Source organism: Rutidosis leptorrhynchoides, chromosome 10, assembly GCF_046630445.1.
Source record: "Rutidosis leptorrhynchoides isolate AG116_Rl617_1_P2 chromosome 10, CSIRO_AGI_Rlap_v1, whole genome shotgun sequence".
NCBI classification, from domain to species: domain Eukaryota; kingdom Viridiplantae; phylum Streptophyta; class Magnoliopsida; order Asterales; family Asteraceae; genus Rutidosis; species Rutidosis leptorrhynchoides.
This window is the reverse complement of record NC_092342.1, coordinates 309,370,301-309,389,935: the sequence shown is the minus strand read 5'-3', so window position 1 is coordinate 309,389,935 and position 19,635 is coordinate 309,370,301. Positions and strand designations below refer to the sequence as shown.

At 36.1% G+C, this 19,635-nt stretch overlaps 1 protein-coding gene and 1 non-coding gene across 2 annotated transcripts; both read right to left on the bottom strand.

The window, feature by feature from the left end:
- Positions 1–17,979, bottom strand: LOC139871233 (uncharacterized). Its single transcript, XM_071858965.1, has 41 exons — positions 17,720–17,979; positions 17,221–17,321; positions 17,008–17,129; positions 16,835–16,916; positions 16,637–16,738; positions 16,265–16,384; positions 16,043–16,186; positions 14,387–15,983; positions 10,805–14,309; positions 10,304–10,430; positions 9,510–9,647; positions 9,344–9,420; positions 9,103–9,253; positions 8,808–8,957; positions 8,238–8,355; positions 7,780–8,108; positions 7,641–7,693; positions 7,484–7,544; positions 7,324–7,405; positions 7,181–7,230; positions 7,017–7,103; positions 6,817–6,951; positions 6,648–6,745; positions 6,485–6,569; positions 6,253–6,413; positions 6,038–6,161; positions 5,867–5,961; positions 5,506–5,650; positions 5,272–5,423; positions 5,085–5,191; positions 4,881–5,000; positions 4,524–4,592; positions 3,379–3,659; positions 3,154–3,273; positions 2,679–2,791; positions 2,497–2,580; positions 2,284–2,396; positions 1,971–2,200; positions 811–1,659; positions 416–601; positions 1–305 (listed from the first exon to the last, which is right to left on the bottom strand). Exons 1-41 carry the CDS (start codon positions 17,976–17,978, stop codon positions 75–77), a joined length of 10,953 nt encoding a protein of 3,650 aa, XP_071715066.1. The 5' UTR covers position 17,979; the 3' UTR covers positions 1–74.
- LOC139873779 (small nucleolar RNA J33) lies at positions 4,519–4,595 on the bottom strand. Its single transcript, XR_011767501.1, has one exon. It is a non-coding gene; the product is annotated as a small nucleolar RNA J33 (small nucleolar RNA).
- Positions 17,980–19,635: the final 1,656 nt, after the last annotated feature.

Below are 19,635 nucleotides of genomic sequence, written 5' to 3'. Positions count from 1 at the left end.
TACACTATGATATGGTACATTATGTGATCTACATAAATCGTGTACGTACGCAGAATTTTTCAGGCAGGAAGAGTCTATATATGTTTCTTTTTTGTTTTGAGAATCGGTTGAATCTCCAGCCTCCTACTGAAAGCTCTGTTAAACAGAAACTGTGCCTGAAAATTCGAAATGGCTGGAAGCCATGCTAAACAAGCTAACGGCGCGAAAAGAATAATTCCCATCCCAAAATCATAAGCTTGCGCAAAAAGGCGCGTAAACTTCCACAAAACCGTCCCCTGAATCAATGGTCGAAAAGCTTGAGCAACCTATAAAGAAAAGTTAGTTACTTTGGATTCAAGAACTCAAAAAAACAAATAAAAGTTAATTACTTTGGATTCAACAACTCAAAAGAACATTTTTTTAGCTACGAGCTTACGAGTATCAGGCCCCACCCAGTGGGCAGAAATGCAAAACAGCAGACGATGAGATCGGTGGGTGAGAGTCGACAGATGAACGAAAGAGTGAATATGGTTGCGATAACAGATAGAAATAGAGAAGCTTTAAATAGCCTGAAGGATAGTTGATAGTTATCACTGAGATACCGCCTGCCCAAATTAACCACCTGCGTAAAAATGTGTCAGAAGTGGACCAACTTAAGTTGTAAAATAGTTAGGTTATTGTAGAAATTATATAGTTTGTAAACACTGGTAACTAAGTTTTGGACATGAAGTGATACAAAATATTAGCAGTCATCCAACCCGTTGGATAGGATTCACCCATTTTGACACCTTGATATAATATGCATGTGGATGTTTAGAAACAGAGTTGTACCTTGATTACCAAGAAGATTACCACAATGACGACCCACGAAAGGATATAGACGACGACGTTTTTATTGGTCCCGGTTATATCAAGATGATATACGAGACCGTATTGGTAAATAAAGAAACGCATTGAAAGAAAAATCTCGATGACCCGAGATCCCCATCGCGAATGATGAAGGTGTTCTTGTTCATCGTACCACCACGACTGCCAACTCTTATCTTGCTGAATCCCGATCCCGCCTTGTTGTTTAATCCATTTATTCCAATCTTTCCAATCATCAACTATTTTCCCCCAATCGAACCCCAAAGGATTAAACAAAAACGGAGCAAACAACCAAGTCAATGATAAGAACCATATGGCATACGTGATCACAGCGTACGTCATGTGGTTTTTATACGATCTCCTAATGATATCATGAACGATTAGTAGTAAAAGTAGTTCGAATCCTTTCATGAAATGACTCCGTGAGTATAATCTATAGTTTTCGGTGAAACTTGAGTGAAAGACCACGACTTTTCGACCAGTGGGTCGGTACTTGGCCCCACCATGAAGTATGGTTCGGCCAAAATAGTGAGTTTTTGTACCGAGTGAAAACGTGAAGAAAACCGCAGCGAGTTGGAGTTGCATGAGAACAAAATCTTTAAGCGCGCTTAAAAATCCTCGTTCGAGTGTTATCTCCATTACCATCGGTAACCCTGTTAATAAACCGAGCTGAATGAACGATTGTGATGCTAACGCCGTCTCCAACGACTGTATGTTATGCACTTTAGCTTCTTCAAGTAATGCCTTTTCTAAACCGCTTAACACGAGGTATAGTTGCCCGTATAAAAAGACATAAATACCCATCACTGATATCTGCAAGATTTGAAAAAGATCAAAACTTTAGGCATGTTGTGTTAACTAGTTATATGTAGAAGTGGCAAAATGGGTTCGGGTCGAAATGAATGATCATCTTTAGTACATTTGGGTTCGTACACTTTTTAATATAAAATGTAATACAACACGTACTTGTAACTTGTGATCTCAAGGTCAATTTTCAACATGTTTGACAAATTTCCATTCAACTTAATTTTTTGGTTTGACCCGTTGCAGATAATAGACAGCCCATATCAGCCCAAATGGGTTGAAATTGCCAAATTTGATTAGAAGAGATGGTAACAAATTACCAGGCTGCTAAAGTAGAAACCGACTGTTGTGAAGTAACACGAAAGCATGCGGAAAAAGTCAAACCGGCGTCCGAGCCTGTAGATATCGCGGCTAAGTATCTGTTCACTGTTCCCATTTGCTACTTTTGCTTCAAATTTTGAGATCTGGTTTAGGCTGACGTCACGACCCTTACCAACTTGCATGTACTCATGGTACGTAATATGTCCACGGCGTAATGTAGTATTATATCCTACAAGATTATATGTAGTTAATAATATGATCAAAGTTAGTGATTAATCAAGTGATAATAAGGTTTTAAACAGAAGCAAAAACCTGCAAAAATGTCTTCACTTAGGTTAATTGTCTTTGAAGCTTTGCTTATGCCACCTCTTGTTAGGTGAAATATTCTATCAAACAGATCTGGATGCCCATAATGAAACCTAATTCTGTTTAATAAGGAATCCACAAATGGGTCAGTAAGTTAAAAGGTCTAAACGGTCGAAGGTTCGGGTCAAAATGCGGATTCGTCTGACAAGGAAAAGAAACCTGAGAGGGTTTGCTAGAAGCCTTTGACCGATTGTGACGAAACTAGTCTCCTGGTAAGACATGAACCATGCTAAAGAAGAAACACTGCATAAACCAAACAACATACAAGATTTCAAAATTGAAAAGAGTCAATGTTTGACTTTTGAAGGTCAAAACTGATACACATGATAAGGAAATATTACCTTCCGGTGAATACGTGTTCCCTTAAACCAAGTATTTTAGGACGTTTTCCGAGTCTTGGTAAAAATTCTTGTAGAAGATTCCTCACTTTGATTGCTTCTTCAAGATAGTTATCCTGTGTAAAGACAATATCATCATCGGTTGACTAATAAGAAAACCGAAACTGAAAGGTGCCTATTTCAACTCGTTTACTGGTCAAATTTAGCAGCTTTTATCTCTTATATATAAAAAAATAGCTACTAATGGAACAGGTTAAAGGGTTCAAATGGGTCAAACTCAAAAGTCACCCTCAGTGTATTTGTTTTACATAAACTCTCCTAGATCATTTTATCTAAAAAAAATGTGCTATTATTGCTATGATGTATGCATATCCACTAGTAATATATGAAACTACAATTCATAAGTATAAGATAGGATGAGAACTGTTTTGGGTCAACCCAAATCGACTCGACCCGTTTCTACACTAACTTAGCGTACTTGGTTCATATCTATCGCTTGTAGAGCTTCACCGCGGGTAAAAATTATGGCATGATTTTGATTCTCAGGTTTTCCTTCTCCGATATTCGGCGGGCCCGGGAGCTTCACTCGATATATCTCCTGTATACACACATACAAACATTTAATTTAACATTTTTTAATAAACCAATGGCAAATATCCATGAATTTTTTTTTAGTTTTTCTAGTAGTGAATGAACTATGTACCTGGTCAAACCCATTGACTGCTTTGACTAGTACAGATGAATAAGTTGTTTTAACTTTATTTTCGACCTGTTCTTCCCGCTCTTCAACGTAAGCTACACGTAACGCAGGGTGCCTTACCATAAGATCGATGATTTCTTTAGCCTGTGGGTCACCACAGTTCTTCTGTGACCCAAACAATTGACACGAGACGACATGAGTGAACTTCAAGTCGGCTAATGCATCAAGCTGAGCCGATAATGTATCGTTCCCCCTCTCAATTGCATCATAACCTTGAAGAATGTCTGGTAATGAAATCAACATGAACAATCAGACTACATACATCACTGATATATATATATATATATATATATATATATATATATATATATATATATATATATATATATATATATATATATATATATAGTGGTAGGATCAAGAGGGAAGTAACCAATCGGGGGAAGCGGGGGGAAGTAAATTTTTTTTTTTTTTTCGTTTTTTGAAAAAACTTTGTTCACGAACATTATAGATGGGATGAAAATATGAACATTTAGTAGAGACACTTTGTGATAAATGTTTTTATTTTGGCGGGAAAACGCTCGAAGAAGTAATATATAACAATTATCGTGTTTTTCGAGCGTATGTTGAGGTTTTAGCTATTGGGGTTTAGATATGAGGGTTTATAGGGTTTAGATATTAGGGTTTAGAAATTTAGGGTTTAGGGTTTAGATTTAGGGTTTAGATTTAGGATTTAGATTGAGTTTTTAACACGAACGGTTTAGAGTTTAGGGTTTAGGGTTTAGGGTTTGGTGTTTTGGGTTACCCTAAACCCTAAACCCTAAACTCTAAATCGGGCTAAATTTTACTTCACAAAACATGGGGAAAAAACGTTCATATTCTTCACGAACAATATTATCTTGAATGTTATTTTTGTCTATCGTTTTCCCGCCTAAATAATAACATTCGTCACGAAGTGTCTCTTCTAAATGTTCATATTTTTGTGTGATCTTGATGCCGGAAAAAAAAAAAATTCCAAAAAAAACGAAAAGAAAAAAAAAATTGCTTCCCCCCGCTTCCCCCCGATTGGTTACTTCCCCATTGATCCTGCCCCTATATATATATATATATATATATATATATATATAATTTACGATAGGAGGACTAACCGTCATCTTCTGCCATGTCAAGAAAAGCTTGCAGCTTTAGTGCTTTCTGGTAGTACATCATTCCACGGACTGTTGAAAAAATTAAAATTTATAAGTTACTGCTAGTTGTTTCTTATAAATGTTTCAACTCTAACAAATTAACTTTAATAGGACGATTTGGGTTTGATTTTTATCTCGTGGGTCAAATAAAAAGAATCAGTGAAATGGGAACATGAAACGGGTCAGGAGGATCAGATGTGTTGAAAGCCTCCCAAAGTCTGTTTATAATACAAACAACTGCCTAAAATCAATTTGAAATATGACCCGTTTCAACTTGAACCCATTTTGACCCTATACCCAACCCATTTTGCAACTCACTTGTCCTGCTTAGAGTCTGCCCACGAAAAGAAGCCCAATCTCGAAACCCCTCCTTGCCACGATCATCAAGATCATCTAGGTTTTCAACCCCCATTCTTTCCAGGAAATTTTCGAATTCATCTGAGAAAAAAATAAAATAAATTAACAAAATAAACAAATAAATGCTAAGGCGGAAGGCACACAATATTGTTCGACCGCATGTACCTGGATAAATTTTTTGCATATAAAAGCAGATGGAGACATTATCTTGGCTTTCATTTAGCTCTGTTGTAGAGAATTTAACTTCTTCCATTAAATGTGGAGTCAAAACACTATAATCAAAAACAATAATTAATTATCACAATCTGAACGGGTTTTACTACAAAAATACAAATATATGAACAATGCATACCTGAAAGATAACATGTTACGCACTTTTGGAGCTCGAGGTATATCTGTAAATAGTGAAGTAGCAAAAAATGATATACGTCTTCGTGCATCAAGGTTTTTTGGTACATCCATTGCTGTATCTTTAACAGTTAGCAGCAAAAGAAAACGTTTGATCTGAGAAGCAGAAATGTTAGATTTTGTATCAAACGTTAGTACTGAAATTAAACTTTCTAGATATTAAGATCAAAGATAAAACCTTTGAATTAAGCGAATCGCTATCTGGCAATGGGAAATGGATAGAATGTCTTGAGGCAAATAGTTGTGGGTCGGGTTCAACATCATCGAAATATGTCTTTAAAGATCCTTCGATTTGTTGGTAAGCGTTGACCGACTCCATTGTTCTATAAGAAAATGAAATGAAATTATATTATTATTTTTTGGAATTTTTGAACGACAGTCCTTAGCTTTCATTAAGGTGTATATAAGACTTGTACATAGCGGTTACCTTTGAGTTTAAAGTGGCGGTTATTGAATTTTACAAACTTTTTAAATTGCATAAAATCTTTTTTTGTGCAATTTTTCCAAAAAACGTCAAGAGAGATTCAGACGAAACAAACCTGGATCCGTTTCTCATCATATCATTCGTAACGATTTCAAGAATATCTTGGAGCACTTTCACAACTTTAGGATAATGGTTTGCATTGCCCTCAACCTAAATAAGAACAGTAAAGCTTCAAACTTTGCAATATCAAGAACTTAAAAACTGAGATTTAGGATTCAAGATTCACCAGAAGCTCAACCAACTCAACGCATTTAGCATGAAAAGCTATGATCTCACTTAAATCAAAATCTTTAACAAAAGTTGATCTCCTAATGCTTTCTTCAATCTCATCTACTACCCCAGATATGATTCTGTAAAAAAAAATAAAAAAATGTAACTTTAAGCGACCATTTAAGTAAATTATAAGATTCATTTGAAGAATATTAACTCTATTAGTAATACCTTCTTTCCAAATCCCCAACAACTAGTATATCAAGAACGTATTTCAGTGAGTCGTAACACTCTTTTACTGTAATGTACATGTAAACATCTCTTCTGATTCTTTTACAAAGATTTGCATCTTCACCCACAAAGTCTTTTGCAACCGTTAAGGCCATAGGCAACTGTAAATCGAAAATTTAGCTTTTCGAAACATGAATTATATAAAGAATGGTTAGTGAAAGATGTAAAGTACCTGATTTGCTAGGAGGAAAATAGGCCAACGAACAAGGCCAGAAAGTAACTCGGATGATAAAGGCATCTTCATCAATTCAACTTCTCTGTTCATATGTCGAAATTTTGTTTATACAAATGCTTTTGCATTTTAAAAAATATAAGATTAAATGAAGATAATTAACCTATTACTTAAGAGGTCCTCCTCCCGAAAGCTTTTAATGATTTCATTCCATACGACGGTAAATTTAACAAGACCATTCCTCATCTGTCGTTCGGACACCTAAAAAGAAACAATGTAACTCAAACATGAATTTGAAACAAAACATGAACTAAAAGAAAGATTTGGTGTACCTTTTGGAACATTTCCCTCAAGAAAGACATCCTGTTTAGATGTTTATCGGTTTTAGAAGGATGTGGGATTAGAGAATTCATGAACGCTAACGGTAAATCTTGAAATCTACTTCTCATCATACCTAACGTGCGAATCTAGACAGATAAAAAGGTGTTAGATAGTACTGAAACTTAAAAATATGAACTTTGGTTTTTTTTACCTCTCCAAGATGATGCAAGATTCCATAAAGTCCTCCAAATATTGCACAAAATACAGAATACCAAATCTGTGGGTCCATGAAATACACCTAAAATAGCATATATAACATTGTATCAAAGCATATTTCAACTAATGTTTTACTTGAGAGTTGTTGAAATAACTCACCATTATAACTGGAGTCCAGATTGCAGCAATTGCACCAGCATTATACTTGACTGGTTTAGATAAAGTTTTTATCAGAAAATTTGATGATATTATACATCTACTTACTCAAAAACATATATAAAAAAGTATCAAACGCGCGTTACCTCTTGGAAAAAGCTCACGCCTGTCATACTTTGTAATCCCAATGGTCATAATTTGTCTTGTTGGTTCTATGAGTGGTTTTATCTGATGGAAAAATTGGTAATTACAACTTTATATTTCGACTGATACGCTTAAATAGGATCAAAATGGCAATGGACTCACCTCAAAGGTGTAGCTAAACGCCAGTTTGCTTAAAAGCAACAACACCCAAAATAAACTGTACCTGAAAACATCATCATAACGCATATATTTCAAGATGCATTCCTCAAGAAGAAGATTTTATGAACGTTAGATTTCGAAAAATGAGTTTAGAATGTACTTCAGTAGTGAGTATTGAGACTCTTGCATTCCTCGTCCCACGTATAGTCTAGGCTAAATTTTAAATACCCGAGAATAAGTCAGAATCTATTTATATATAAAGATATATAAAACTTTTAAGGATGAAAATAACTTAATACCTGAGTCCACCAAGATAATATAGAAGAAATTTTGGAATTTGAGGTCTCAATGTATCTTCCAATCGCAGGTACCGAAAACAGGATCATATTGACTGCATTAGACATCAAGTAGAACGCGACTACAAGCATATACGATGAATAACACCACTCATCAAACCAGCTTCCATAATTTGTAGAATAACAAGTGTACTTTCTTCTAGTTTTAGCGTAAAAGATAGGTAACATGATAATCCATACGACCGCAATGACCACCTTTAATGTATGTTTCCGGGCTCTTGTGGCGTCCATTGTTGATCTAGCTTTCCATGTGAATACAATATCAAGAATGGCTGCAAGATTTGTTGAAATAATGGAGAAAAATTGAATATGGTCATGATTTCGGATATTAAATATGAAAAAGGTTTAAACTTTATCTTCTTTATATATGAGAGTGTACCGAAGTTAAAATAGTATAAGACCTTGAACAAGTTTAAGCACTGCTGATGTAATAAAGATGCTCATAATATCCTCGAGTACAGGTGTATCAAACATTTGTAGTGGCGATTGGACATCATGACATGCCATAATTATCATTGCCTGAAAACGATACACAGTCATTAAAAACTAATCGTAATGGCAATTGATAGTAAAATACGGAGTATATATCTAGCAAGAGCCCCGGCAATTCAGAAACATAGCTAAAAAATGGGTTCATTAGGTTAGTTATTTAACCAAGTGGGTCCATAAAGAGTTAAATAATGGGTCCAAATTAGACCCATATGAAGCCTAAGATATATATAAGGTCCAACAGGTCCTTCATGGGTCTTTACGAGATTTTAAAAATATTACTCCGTATTTTATAAAGGTTTTACGAGTTTAAGAAACTTTGAGAAACGAATCTCGACCCAACCCATTTGGATTGGACCTGTTTGACCCATCATAAAAATCTGACTCATTCGACTCATGACCCGTTTCGACCCAAACCCTTTCGGGAGTCGACCCGACCCGTTTTCCAGGTATAAGCACGAGTGATGATTACAGTAATTCACCTGGAGAGAGAGTATAAGAAACGCCCACATTCGATCAAAGCTTCTAAAAATATGCCAAAATGACCTGAACTCGACAAAATTCGTTTTCCCTAACCATTTTTTCTCTTTTATTTCTGGCTCCTCGTTGGCTTCTTGATCGTCTTCTTTGAGCTAACAAAAACACAATCATTGAAAATATCAATGATGTGAAGTGAGGCATCCGCAGCTCAAACATGAAAGAAGGTCTAACAATCAAACATTTGTGGTTTTCATTTTAAATAGAGGTGGCAAGATGGGCGGGTTGTGTTTCAATTACCTCTGCTTCTTCATCATTCTTTTCAATCTTCTTTTCGGTCTTAGTTTTATCTGAACTTTTAGTTCTTTTGCTTTTAGTAACATCATCAGGAACATAAAAGAAGTCATGGTCCTTATTCATCGGCCAGCCTAGTTCGAAACAATCAGGAGACCTAAAACGATACGATACAAACTATTATAACCTTAAATATGTTAACATTACGTTTATAACTTTTAAATAGAGACACACTAGAATTAATTACCAGAAGAACTCGTTTAAATCGTCATAGTTTCTCCATGTTGAATGATCAGTCATCCCATTTTGGTTTTGTTTAGCTTCCTTCAGTAATTTAATACAAAATTAGAAACTAGAAAGCCAAAATAAACATGAAGTACCAATAATGAACTCTTGTAATTAGCTTGAAGTACCTCTCGGATGACATCATATATAGGAGTGATGACATCATTAAGAAAAGATTCCGGACCTTTTGCATATGCAGGTGTGAAACTTTCGCCAGCTGATAGAACCGTAGCTCCGTTCAACATACTATGCAAGTCGTACGCCATCTATGAAAATAAAAAGACATTGTCACCATTTTAAGTAAGAGTTGAAACGGGTCGGGTTTGGTTGGGTTGACCCGAAAACACTTTTTTGTCTAGTTTTATCAGTGTTGCAAAAGTCGACCGACTTGGCCAACGCGTCGTTTTTTAGGCATGGCCGATGCGTCGTTGCTAAAAAGTCGGTCAAAGGTAAAAAGTCGGTCAAATTCGGAAAAAGTCGGTCAAATTCCGAAAAAGTCGGTCAAAGTCGGACAAAGTCGGTCAACTTTTTTTTTTTTGTAATATTGTTAATAATTGTTAATTATTCATGCTTATTGTATATATAGTTTATATTTTAAGATTCGATCTATATAATATTATATATAAATATATATGTAATAAAACTATTTTAAAAAGTCAACGTTAGTCAACGTCTGTTGCGTCCCCATTGCGTCCGACGCGTCGATTTTTAGGCATGGCCGATGCGTCCCCGACTCGCGTCTTTTACAACCTTGAGTTTTATAGAATATATAAATAACTAACACATTCATCATGATAGAAAAACAATGTCAATGCAATTTTAGTGTGAACTCTTGAATATAATGAATAGGAGGTTGACCCGTTTATAAGTAAACGGGTCAAAGTATCCACTAATAATTGACAGTAACAAGTGTGCAACGTACATAGTGAAAAATATAAGCAAGACATTCTGGCATAAATCGCAAATTAGCAGCCTCGCCCCAAATAAGAAGATAAAGGCCAATATATAGAAGCTTGTACTGTTGAGCTTCAGGTTCTGAAAATGGCAACCTGCATAAATAAACAAAACAATTTTTAGGTGAAGAAAACATTCACAATTCAAGAATGAAATATAAATTTATAATATCTTTCTGACCTTATGCTGTTCTTTTTTTTTTTTGGGTAAAGGGTTATACCCGGTGAATTTTATAAAAGAATAAAGAATGAAACAAAATAAGTAAGAGGTTAAGAGACAAGCCTCAAAACCACCATAAAAGACCAGCAAACGCAAAACCAAAACAACAAGCACGCAGGCTCGAGCAAACCAAACAAACAACCAGACACGGCCTAATAAACAGCTAGAACACTAGCAAGCACAAACTAGCGCAGCTTATGGGATCTTCCATGTATCCTTTAAAAGCTGCGATTGAAGAGAATCTTTAAACTTGATCGAAAGCAACTTTAAACGAACAGTGGAAAAAATGACATCAAAGACTTGATCACTTGAACGTTTGGGTCTTTTGAAAATCCGATTGTTTCGCTCTTGCCACAGAAAATATATAGCAGCAGCATACAAAAGCTTGGAAACGACAACACGGGCCACTTTTTTGTGAGCAACTGGCGATAACACATCACGAGCCAACTTCCAGCTAGAAGAATTAATAGGAATCGGAATTAAAGGCTGCACTTTGGACCAAACCTGCGACGAGAAAGCACACTCAAAAAATAAATGATCATGAGAATCCATAACCATGTTGCATAACGAGCACACCACAGCCCCCCTATGATGTTGTAAATCCCACGAGCGAAGCCTATCCTGAGTTTTCAGTTTCTGACCCATGACAAGCCATAACAGAAACGCGTGACGGGGAATGCAATGAGGGGACCAAACAAGATTAAACCATGGGACAACAGGAGCTTTTGGCCTAATCGAATGCCAGACAGATCCAACCGAAAACTGATGAGCAACACCATCCGAATCGATCCACTTCATAAAATCATGATCATGAGACAATGAGATAGAAGTATCGAAAGGAATAATCTGACCCCATTCCGATGGCCATGTCCACCCTGTGTCATTAACCAAACTGCACACTCGAGTATTGTGATCAAAACCCGCGTTAAAAATTTGGCGTCTAGAAATCTTAAGATCCAACGGGCCATGTTCGCACCACCAATCGAACCAAGCAGAAGTTGATTGGCCATTCCCGATAATATGTCTAATAAACGGCCGAATGATACCTCGAATGCTAAGAAGTTTTCGCCAGCTCCAACAAGAGGTAGATTTAACATCAACCTCCCAAAAATGGCGCCCCACTAAATGGTAAGAATGCACCCACTTAACCCAAAGGGATTGCTTATTTGCAATAAGACTCCAAATATGGTAAGACATGAGAGCAACATTCCACATTTTAAGGCTCTTAAACCCAAGACCTCCTTCAGATTTCGGAAGACACAAATCAGACCATTTTACCTTGGCCTTCCCTTTTTTCATATCCCCTTGGCACCACAGGAAACCCCTTAACAGTTTTTCGATGTCTTTGATCACGGATGCAGGCAAAATAAAAACACCCGACCAATAAACCTGCATAGAATAAAGCACTGAGATGATAAGTTGCACACGCCCAGCAAAAGATAAAGATTTATTTTTCCAATCATCTATCTTGTGCTTCACTCTCTCAATAAGAACTTTACAGTCTCGATGTAATAAGCGAGAAGAAACAAGAGGAACCCCAAGGTAACGAACCGGGAGAGAGCCCTCTTCAAAAGGGAGTAAATCCAGAATCTGATGCTTTACAACCTGGCTAACGTTAGCAAAAAATGCGGTGCTCTTAGGAAGACTAGGCACCAACCCCGAACAAGATTTAAATTCCTCAAGGGCATCGGAAATAATACGAACAGAGTCGATATCAGCATGCGAGAATAAGAACAAGTCATCAGCAAAGCATAGATTTACAATGTGTTGCTTACTACATTTAGGATGGTACTGAAAGTCACCTGCCCGGCTAATATTCCGTTTTAGCATCAACGAGAGCACCTCCATAACAAGAGTAAAAAGATAAGGAGAAATCGGGTCTCCTTGTCTCAAACCCCGTTTACTTTTGAAAAAACCGTGGAGCTCCCCATTGATATTAATAGAGAAGGAAGTCGTCGACACACACTTCATGATCCATTTCACCATAGTATTATGAAATCCGAAGCAATGCAGAATCGACTCTAAGAAATTCCAGTCGACAGTATCATATGCTTTCTGAATGTCAACTTTAAAGGCACAACGCGGAATACCTCTATCAAGATGATAATTCTTCATGAGCTCTTGGGTAAGCAAAATATTATCTGATATTCGCCGACCCGGAATAAAAGCTGACTGGTTATCACTTATCAACATATCTAGACTCGATTTAATGCGGTTAGTGATAATTTTACTGATACATTTATAAATAACGTTACAGCAGGAGATCGGCCTGTAATCTGTAACCTTCGCCGGGGTTGCAACTTTCGGCAATAAGGCAATAATAGTATGATTTAATTCAGTAAGTAGCTGACCATTATTAAAGAAGTCCGCAACCGCAGCAACCACATCAGAACCAACAATCTCCCACGAGTTCTTAAAGAAAGCAGAAGTGTAGCCATCAGGACCCGGGGATTTAATTTCTCCAATATCAAATATCGCATCCTTGATCTCAGTAGCCGTTACTGAACGAACCATATGGTTAGCCACATCAGCAGATAACCGATTGGTAAATAGGGAAGCAGGTTGTGATATAGGAGAGCAAACATTAGCCGTACCAAGAAAATTCTCAAAGTGAGCAACAATTTTATTCGGGACAGCTAGACCCTCAATGATACAACCGTCACCATCTATCAGCGCCTGAATTCGACTACGGTGTGTTCTACCTTTGATCACCTTGTGAAAGTAACCAGAGTTACAGTCACCGACTCTTAGCCATTCAATCTTAGATTTTTGTTTTAAAAACCTCTCTTCCTCTAAGCTTGCTTCTGTAAAATGTTTAAGAGCACGACTAGCATTCTCACGAGAAACCACATCCGCAGGATTGGCATCCAGGGCAATCTGAGCTTCATCAAGCTCCTTTCTACAACGAATAACATTATCGTGCAAATCACCTTTTGACCACATGAGTTTTCTAAGGGGCTTCTTTAAACTTCTTAACTTTTTGACCACCTTGAACATATTGTGACCATCAATAGTCGCTCCCCAACCATCAGTCACGATTTGCTTGAATTCCTCTTTAAACACTAAATAGTTGCTGAAGCGAAAAGGTTTTGGACGATTAGAAATCACACTAGGAAACTTCAACACCGATGGGCAGTGATCAGAGATCCTGTACGGTTGAAAAATGGCATAGGCGTTGGTAAACTCGGTCATGAAAGCTTCGTTCGCCATTATACGATCAATCTTTTTAAGAATGCCCGAGTTGGAATTAGGCCTCTGATTCCATGTAAAATGCAATCCAGTGGGATTGACATCAGTCACACAAATATCATCGACGCACTCTTTGAATTCCCTCATAGCAATTGTCATTCGAGAAGAACCAGAAGAAGAGTCATCAATATATAAGGAAGCATTAAAATCCCCCAAGAGAACCCATGGATAAGGACCAACGAATCGATTATGCATTGACAGATCCCGCCAAAGACTCCTACGATGCATGTGATTATTTGAAGCATAGATAACAGAAACAAACATATCTCTGTTATCTTGTAACATCCTGACTTGGCAATGAATAACCTGATCAGAAGAAGCAAGAATCATCACTTGAACAATATCAGGATCCCACCCCAAGATTATCCTAGTGCCTCGCTCACATGAGCTACTATTAGAACTCCAGCTCCAATGAGGAAACACAGTCGAACAAATATTGTTTAACTTCTTACTAACAACATGGGATTCCAAAATAGCACAAATGCAAAGATTATTACCCGTAACCACTTCATGAACCTCATTTTGTTTTGGGATGCGGTTCAAACCCCTAATATTCCACGAAGCGAAACTAATCATTGGATACCTGTGACATCGGGAGTGCTTGCCCCCTCAGATAATCCATGAGCCATAAATTGAGCAGTATCATTCAAATCTGGATCAACATCGCTTTCTTCATCAATAAGATTCAACTCGATTGTCTTAGTCGCGGGAAGATTCTCATCAATATTATTAAGGGCATCAAAGGCATTTTCCAAGTGAATCTCTTTTGAACCCGTTTCATCTTTGTTTTTCAGCCCACTCGGTTCACCCGATTTATTTGTATCCATTTTCTTAATTGCATCAGGTTGTTTGACCCTATAGATCACCTTTTGTTTTTGTTTACCCACTGCAAATCCTTCAACAGGTGGCTGTTTAGGGTTCCCAACATTTATACCTTTAGATTTACGCTTATAGAACAGCTTGAAACCATCATCAGTCTTAGGCGCTTCCACTTCCTTTACCTGGACCGACTTCGGGCATTGAACATCTTTATGACCGAATACCTTACAACACGAACATCGTGGAGGTATCCACTCATATTCAACCGTAACCACATCAATAGTTTTACCTTTTCCCTCAATGTTCGGAGTAGCCACAGTTAGCTTTTCCTTTAACTCAGATTTGGCATCCACTTCCACCATGGCACGAGCATAGTTCGGCCTTCCCCATGATTCCGCACACATTGTGCTCGTATAAGAGTCTAGCAACATAGGTCTTCCAATCTTAGAGGCAATGACACTTAGACCATCTTCAGTGAACCCAGCTAAAGGAACATCATACAGTTTTAACCATACGGGAATCTTAGTCAAATCTTCTTTCGTCAACGACACATTAGGCGACCATTTATTAAGAATAATAGGGACCGTTCGAATCATCCATGGACCATGCTCTAACACGTCAATCATACCAGATTCAGAGGAGAACTTAAAGAAGTAAAAACCCTTGGCGTTCATCATTGCTTTCTCAATCCCAAACTTCTTCCATGCATTCAAAACATAATGTTGCACCACTGGAAAAGCAAGTCTCTTGCCAAGAAAATATCCGTACAAAGTATTAGAATACCTCGCAGAAGCCTCCATAACTGAAGATAATGGCAGTTCCACATCTATCCCCTCTTCCAACTTAGTATTCGATTCCAAAAGACGAAAGTTTATCTTTGGTTTCTTAACAGAACTGGAAGCAGCATGCAAATAAGACATCAAAGGATCCGTTTTTGCTGTCTGGACATTAGTATCATCATTCATATTCAAATTCACAGAAGTAGTCTTAAACTCCTTACCTGTGACATGTTCAGTTCCCAGGGTAAAATACGCCCCCTTTTCTGTCGCTGTAGTGGAAACCCTAGGAGATTGATCACAACGATTGTCACTACCAGAAACATGATTAACCCTAGGTGACTCAACATTATAATCAGCCTGTTGTGAAGTAGATTCATCTTCAGACGAATCCGAAGCCGTATACACACTTCTATTATCCTTCACCCCTTGATCGTCAAAATTCGCATCAAGGTTATTAACCTGAGAGTTTTCCGGTGGCACCAATGTTTCGTTTTGACTATTTCCGGGTTGATTATCGACGTCAGTAACACCAATTTTGCGATTCCTCAAAACCCTAGGAGCCAATTGAACCTGTTTTTTCTTCTTCCCACCCGATGATTTACCCATGACCAGAAAACCAACAACGGGAACCAGATAATAACCAAAAGATAAATAAAACCCGAAATACGATTAGCAATATAACAGTCGAGTACCTTGGAAGAATTTGATGCTTTATTAGACCGTCTGATATGGATATTTGCAAGAAGTAAAATTAAATGCTCCCTCTGATTAGCAACATTTCCTTTCTGTAAGACAGTTATACTGTTAGAGGTAGTTACAAATTCATAAAGAATGGGATGATGTCATGATGAAGATTTTGTTACCTGAAACCCGAAAGAATGTTGGAGCCAATCAAACAAATCAAAATGGGGCGCGTGATTTGTGAACTCTTCAATGAAAGGTATACCCTGAACATTACGAACCGCACCAACTGCAGCTTTAATCTGTAGCAGTTCATCAGATGGTTAGATTTTTTTTCTTTACCCGAAAAATAAAAAAAAAAAAAAAAAAAAACATTTCGAATTTCCACATTTTAACCCGTTTACATCAAAGAAGTTGATTCGGTCTATGTTTTATCTCTCACGAGTCAAAACGGAAAAAGTGAAAAAGAAAATACAATAGCAAAAAATGAAACGTTTCAAACCCGCCCATTTTGACCTGTTACCCAACCCGCCCATTTTGACCGATAATTATACCTCGGGAAGTTGCATAATTGCCTGGTGAACGCCTCCTTGATAAAGGGGAAGAATGTTAAAATCATAAAATTCTGGTCTTTTAACATCATTATCAGCATGGACCTAGCAGAAAGAAAAAAGATAATCAAAGTCGTTAAATTTAACGTTTATGATTATAATTACGATAAAAGATCAGACAACATAAAACACGATACGAACCTGCGTGCCAGCAGCCTTAGTAAGTGTATTTGAAACTTCATATAATACAGCAGCGATTGCACCAGCCTTAATCAACGCGTCCCTTTAAGATAGTTTTTAACAAAACATAAAAAATATATAATCAGGAATTGTCTAATTAATAATTAAGAAAAAGTAGAAAACAGAAATACTACCTGTTTTCTAAAGTACTTTCACCACCATGTTTAATTATATAATCTTTATATTCACGATAAACACGTCTGACTTCACGTACGTCACTCTTTTCTTTCCTTCTTCTGTAAGTAACGTCTTCATCCTAACAATCTCAGTTGCCAAAACATAATTTAAAATGGAATAAAATTGAATTTAATTGTGAATTATTTTATTTATTTATATTTACAACTCACCTGTTCAAGTCGTTGAAGAAGAGCAGTCTTGAACTGGCGTACTCCACGCCCACTTGAATTACGATCCAAATCATGTGCAACTACAAAAGCATGAAACCGACCTGTTCCAAGAAACTGGTTAAACTAACTCTAAACTCAATTATAGTAACATAATTTTGTAATTTAGAAGCTCAAAACAGAAACAAAAATCACAATTTGTGGGATAAAAATTCAACCTTTCTTCATTTAGTGATCAAAAAATTTAAGCAATTAGCATCACTATGTATACAAACAACTCATAACAGGATAACTAATACAAGTCAACATAACTAACTCAATAAGAAATATAAGCAATTAGCATCACTAATCCAAATTTTGAGAATATGTTTTCAAGAATCATATACTCCCTGATACTCTGTAGTTATAAAAAAATAGAATCTTAGGCATAAGCATATAAGAATCATATATTATTCATATATTAGTATCATAAAGCTGGAAGCTTTTTAAGTATATAACTTACATAAACAAGCAACACGCGGTTCTTGAGCGTCAATCAAATTCGCAACACGAAGAAACCTTTGAATTTCTGATTTCAAGGTGACTGGCAACTTTTCAGAATCAAATGGCTCAGGAACATAATCACGGCCGTTAGTAATCGATTTCATATAAAACGGTTTAGTTGGTCCATTATTAGTATCATGATTAGAGCCATGGTTGTTTTGTCTAGTGTTATTACTAGTACTTGCAATGCTGGGCTCTACTACCACAATTTCTGACATGATGAACCATGAACCAAGAAGCAAAAACAAGAACAAGGGTGGTGGGAAGAAATTAAGATAGTAGGATATGAAGGGGATCTTGTAAGTATAGTATATACATGATGTATATATTGTTGATTAATAATGTGATGATTATGTATGTACACTTTATTATGAAGAAAAGATGCTGGTTGCTTTTTTGATTAACTAGTAGTTAGTGGTGGTGTGATCTTTTTTGCTTTTGCTTTCCATATATTTATTTATGCATGTTTGTGTAGGTTTGCTTTTTGTGTCAACTATCAAGTAAAAAGAATTAAAGTTTCTTCAACTCGCGGAATGACGTGTCATTTTACTCGGATGTATACAATTTAATGAAGTTACTGTTTTGACCCTTTCCTTGACCACCCCGGATGTATTACTAGTGAGATTTGATACCAAAATGTCAACCGCTATTATCAATGCTAAACAAAAATAAAATGTCGTTTTTATGCGGAATTACTTTTGTGTGTGCATGTTTTTTTTTTCTCCCGAAAATAATGTGTTTGAGACTTTTATATTTCCTAAGATGATGTTGCAAGGGCCATAACATCTCAATCATTAAACAACAACAATAGCTAGCTTTCCCTTCATTGTATGAGTTACAACTGATTAATTATATATTGAATCATTGTTAGTATTTGAATCAAGTATAATGATTATTGGAGTATACAAATTGAATGAAATTATACAGCTTTTTTTATTAGTAATAAAATAGTACATTCAATTTATATAATACTGAAAAGGTGTAATACTTGATTATCATTATCATATCATATATATCATATAAAATAAAATATATATTGGATATGTATAAATTGATCAGAAATATTCATACAAAATATTTAAATGATATGGCAATATTTTTTTTACCAAGACCAATTATAAATCAGGAAGGTATGTTAGGGCCTTATTTAAAAATAAATAGTTCAAATCTCTTTCTGGAAAAAGAACAGTATAAGAAAAAGGGTCATATCTTATCTATTATATTTATATTAATTTATATTAAATTATAATATAATATTACAAATCAGTATATTATAAGATCCACTCTTGTAAAAATTTGGGATCCTATGATATTCTTTAGTCTATTTTCAACTACTTTTAAAGGTTGTATATACAATCTCGAATTATCTTCGATTTCTTAATAGTACCCAATGCCTTGTAATGGGTACTATTATCGTGTTATACCTTTATTTCTCTTGCTATAAAATGTTGCCTTTCGAAAAGAAAAAAAATATCGAATTATCTCAAGAAAGCCTAGAATTCATATCCTAAGTTCAAAATTTACTAGTTGCATATATAAATAAGAAAAATTTACATGAGGGGTCCTTGTTGTTTACCTCATATTTCATTAAGGGTCTTTAAACTTTTTTACAAAAGACGTCCCTATACTTTACACTTATTTCATGAAGAGTCCCTGTGACTAACGGCTGTCACTTTCATTTTCTTTTCCAATCTTCATCTTCATTCCCTTGACTTCAAAAGTTTGTAAACCTGTCCAAATAAACCAGAGGTGTATTTCTAGGGTATATTTCGAACTATTCAATTTTAACACAACTTTTGTTTATTTTAAACATCAAAATCCGTCACCGATTGTGGTACAAAATCGAAATCCGAGCGAGGGTGAATTCTGCTCCAC

Excerpts from the sequence above, each read along its gene's own strand:
- LOC139871233 (XM_071858965.1), bottom strand. The coding sequence starts at position 17,978 with ATGTCAGAAATTGTGGTAGTAGAGCCCAGCATTGCAAGTACTAGTAAT. Across the intron at positions 7,406-7,483 it reads CGTTTAGCTACACCTTTGAG|ATAAAACCACTCATAGAACC; the intron begins GTGAGTCCATTG and ends TTTTTCCATCAG. Across the intron at positions 6,414-6,484 it reads TTTTCCTCCTAGCAAATCAG|TTGCCTATGGCCTTAACGGT; the intron begins GTACTTTACATC and ends TTCGATTTACAG.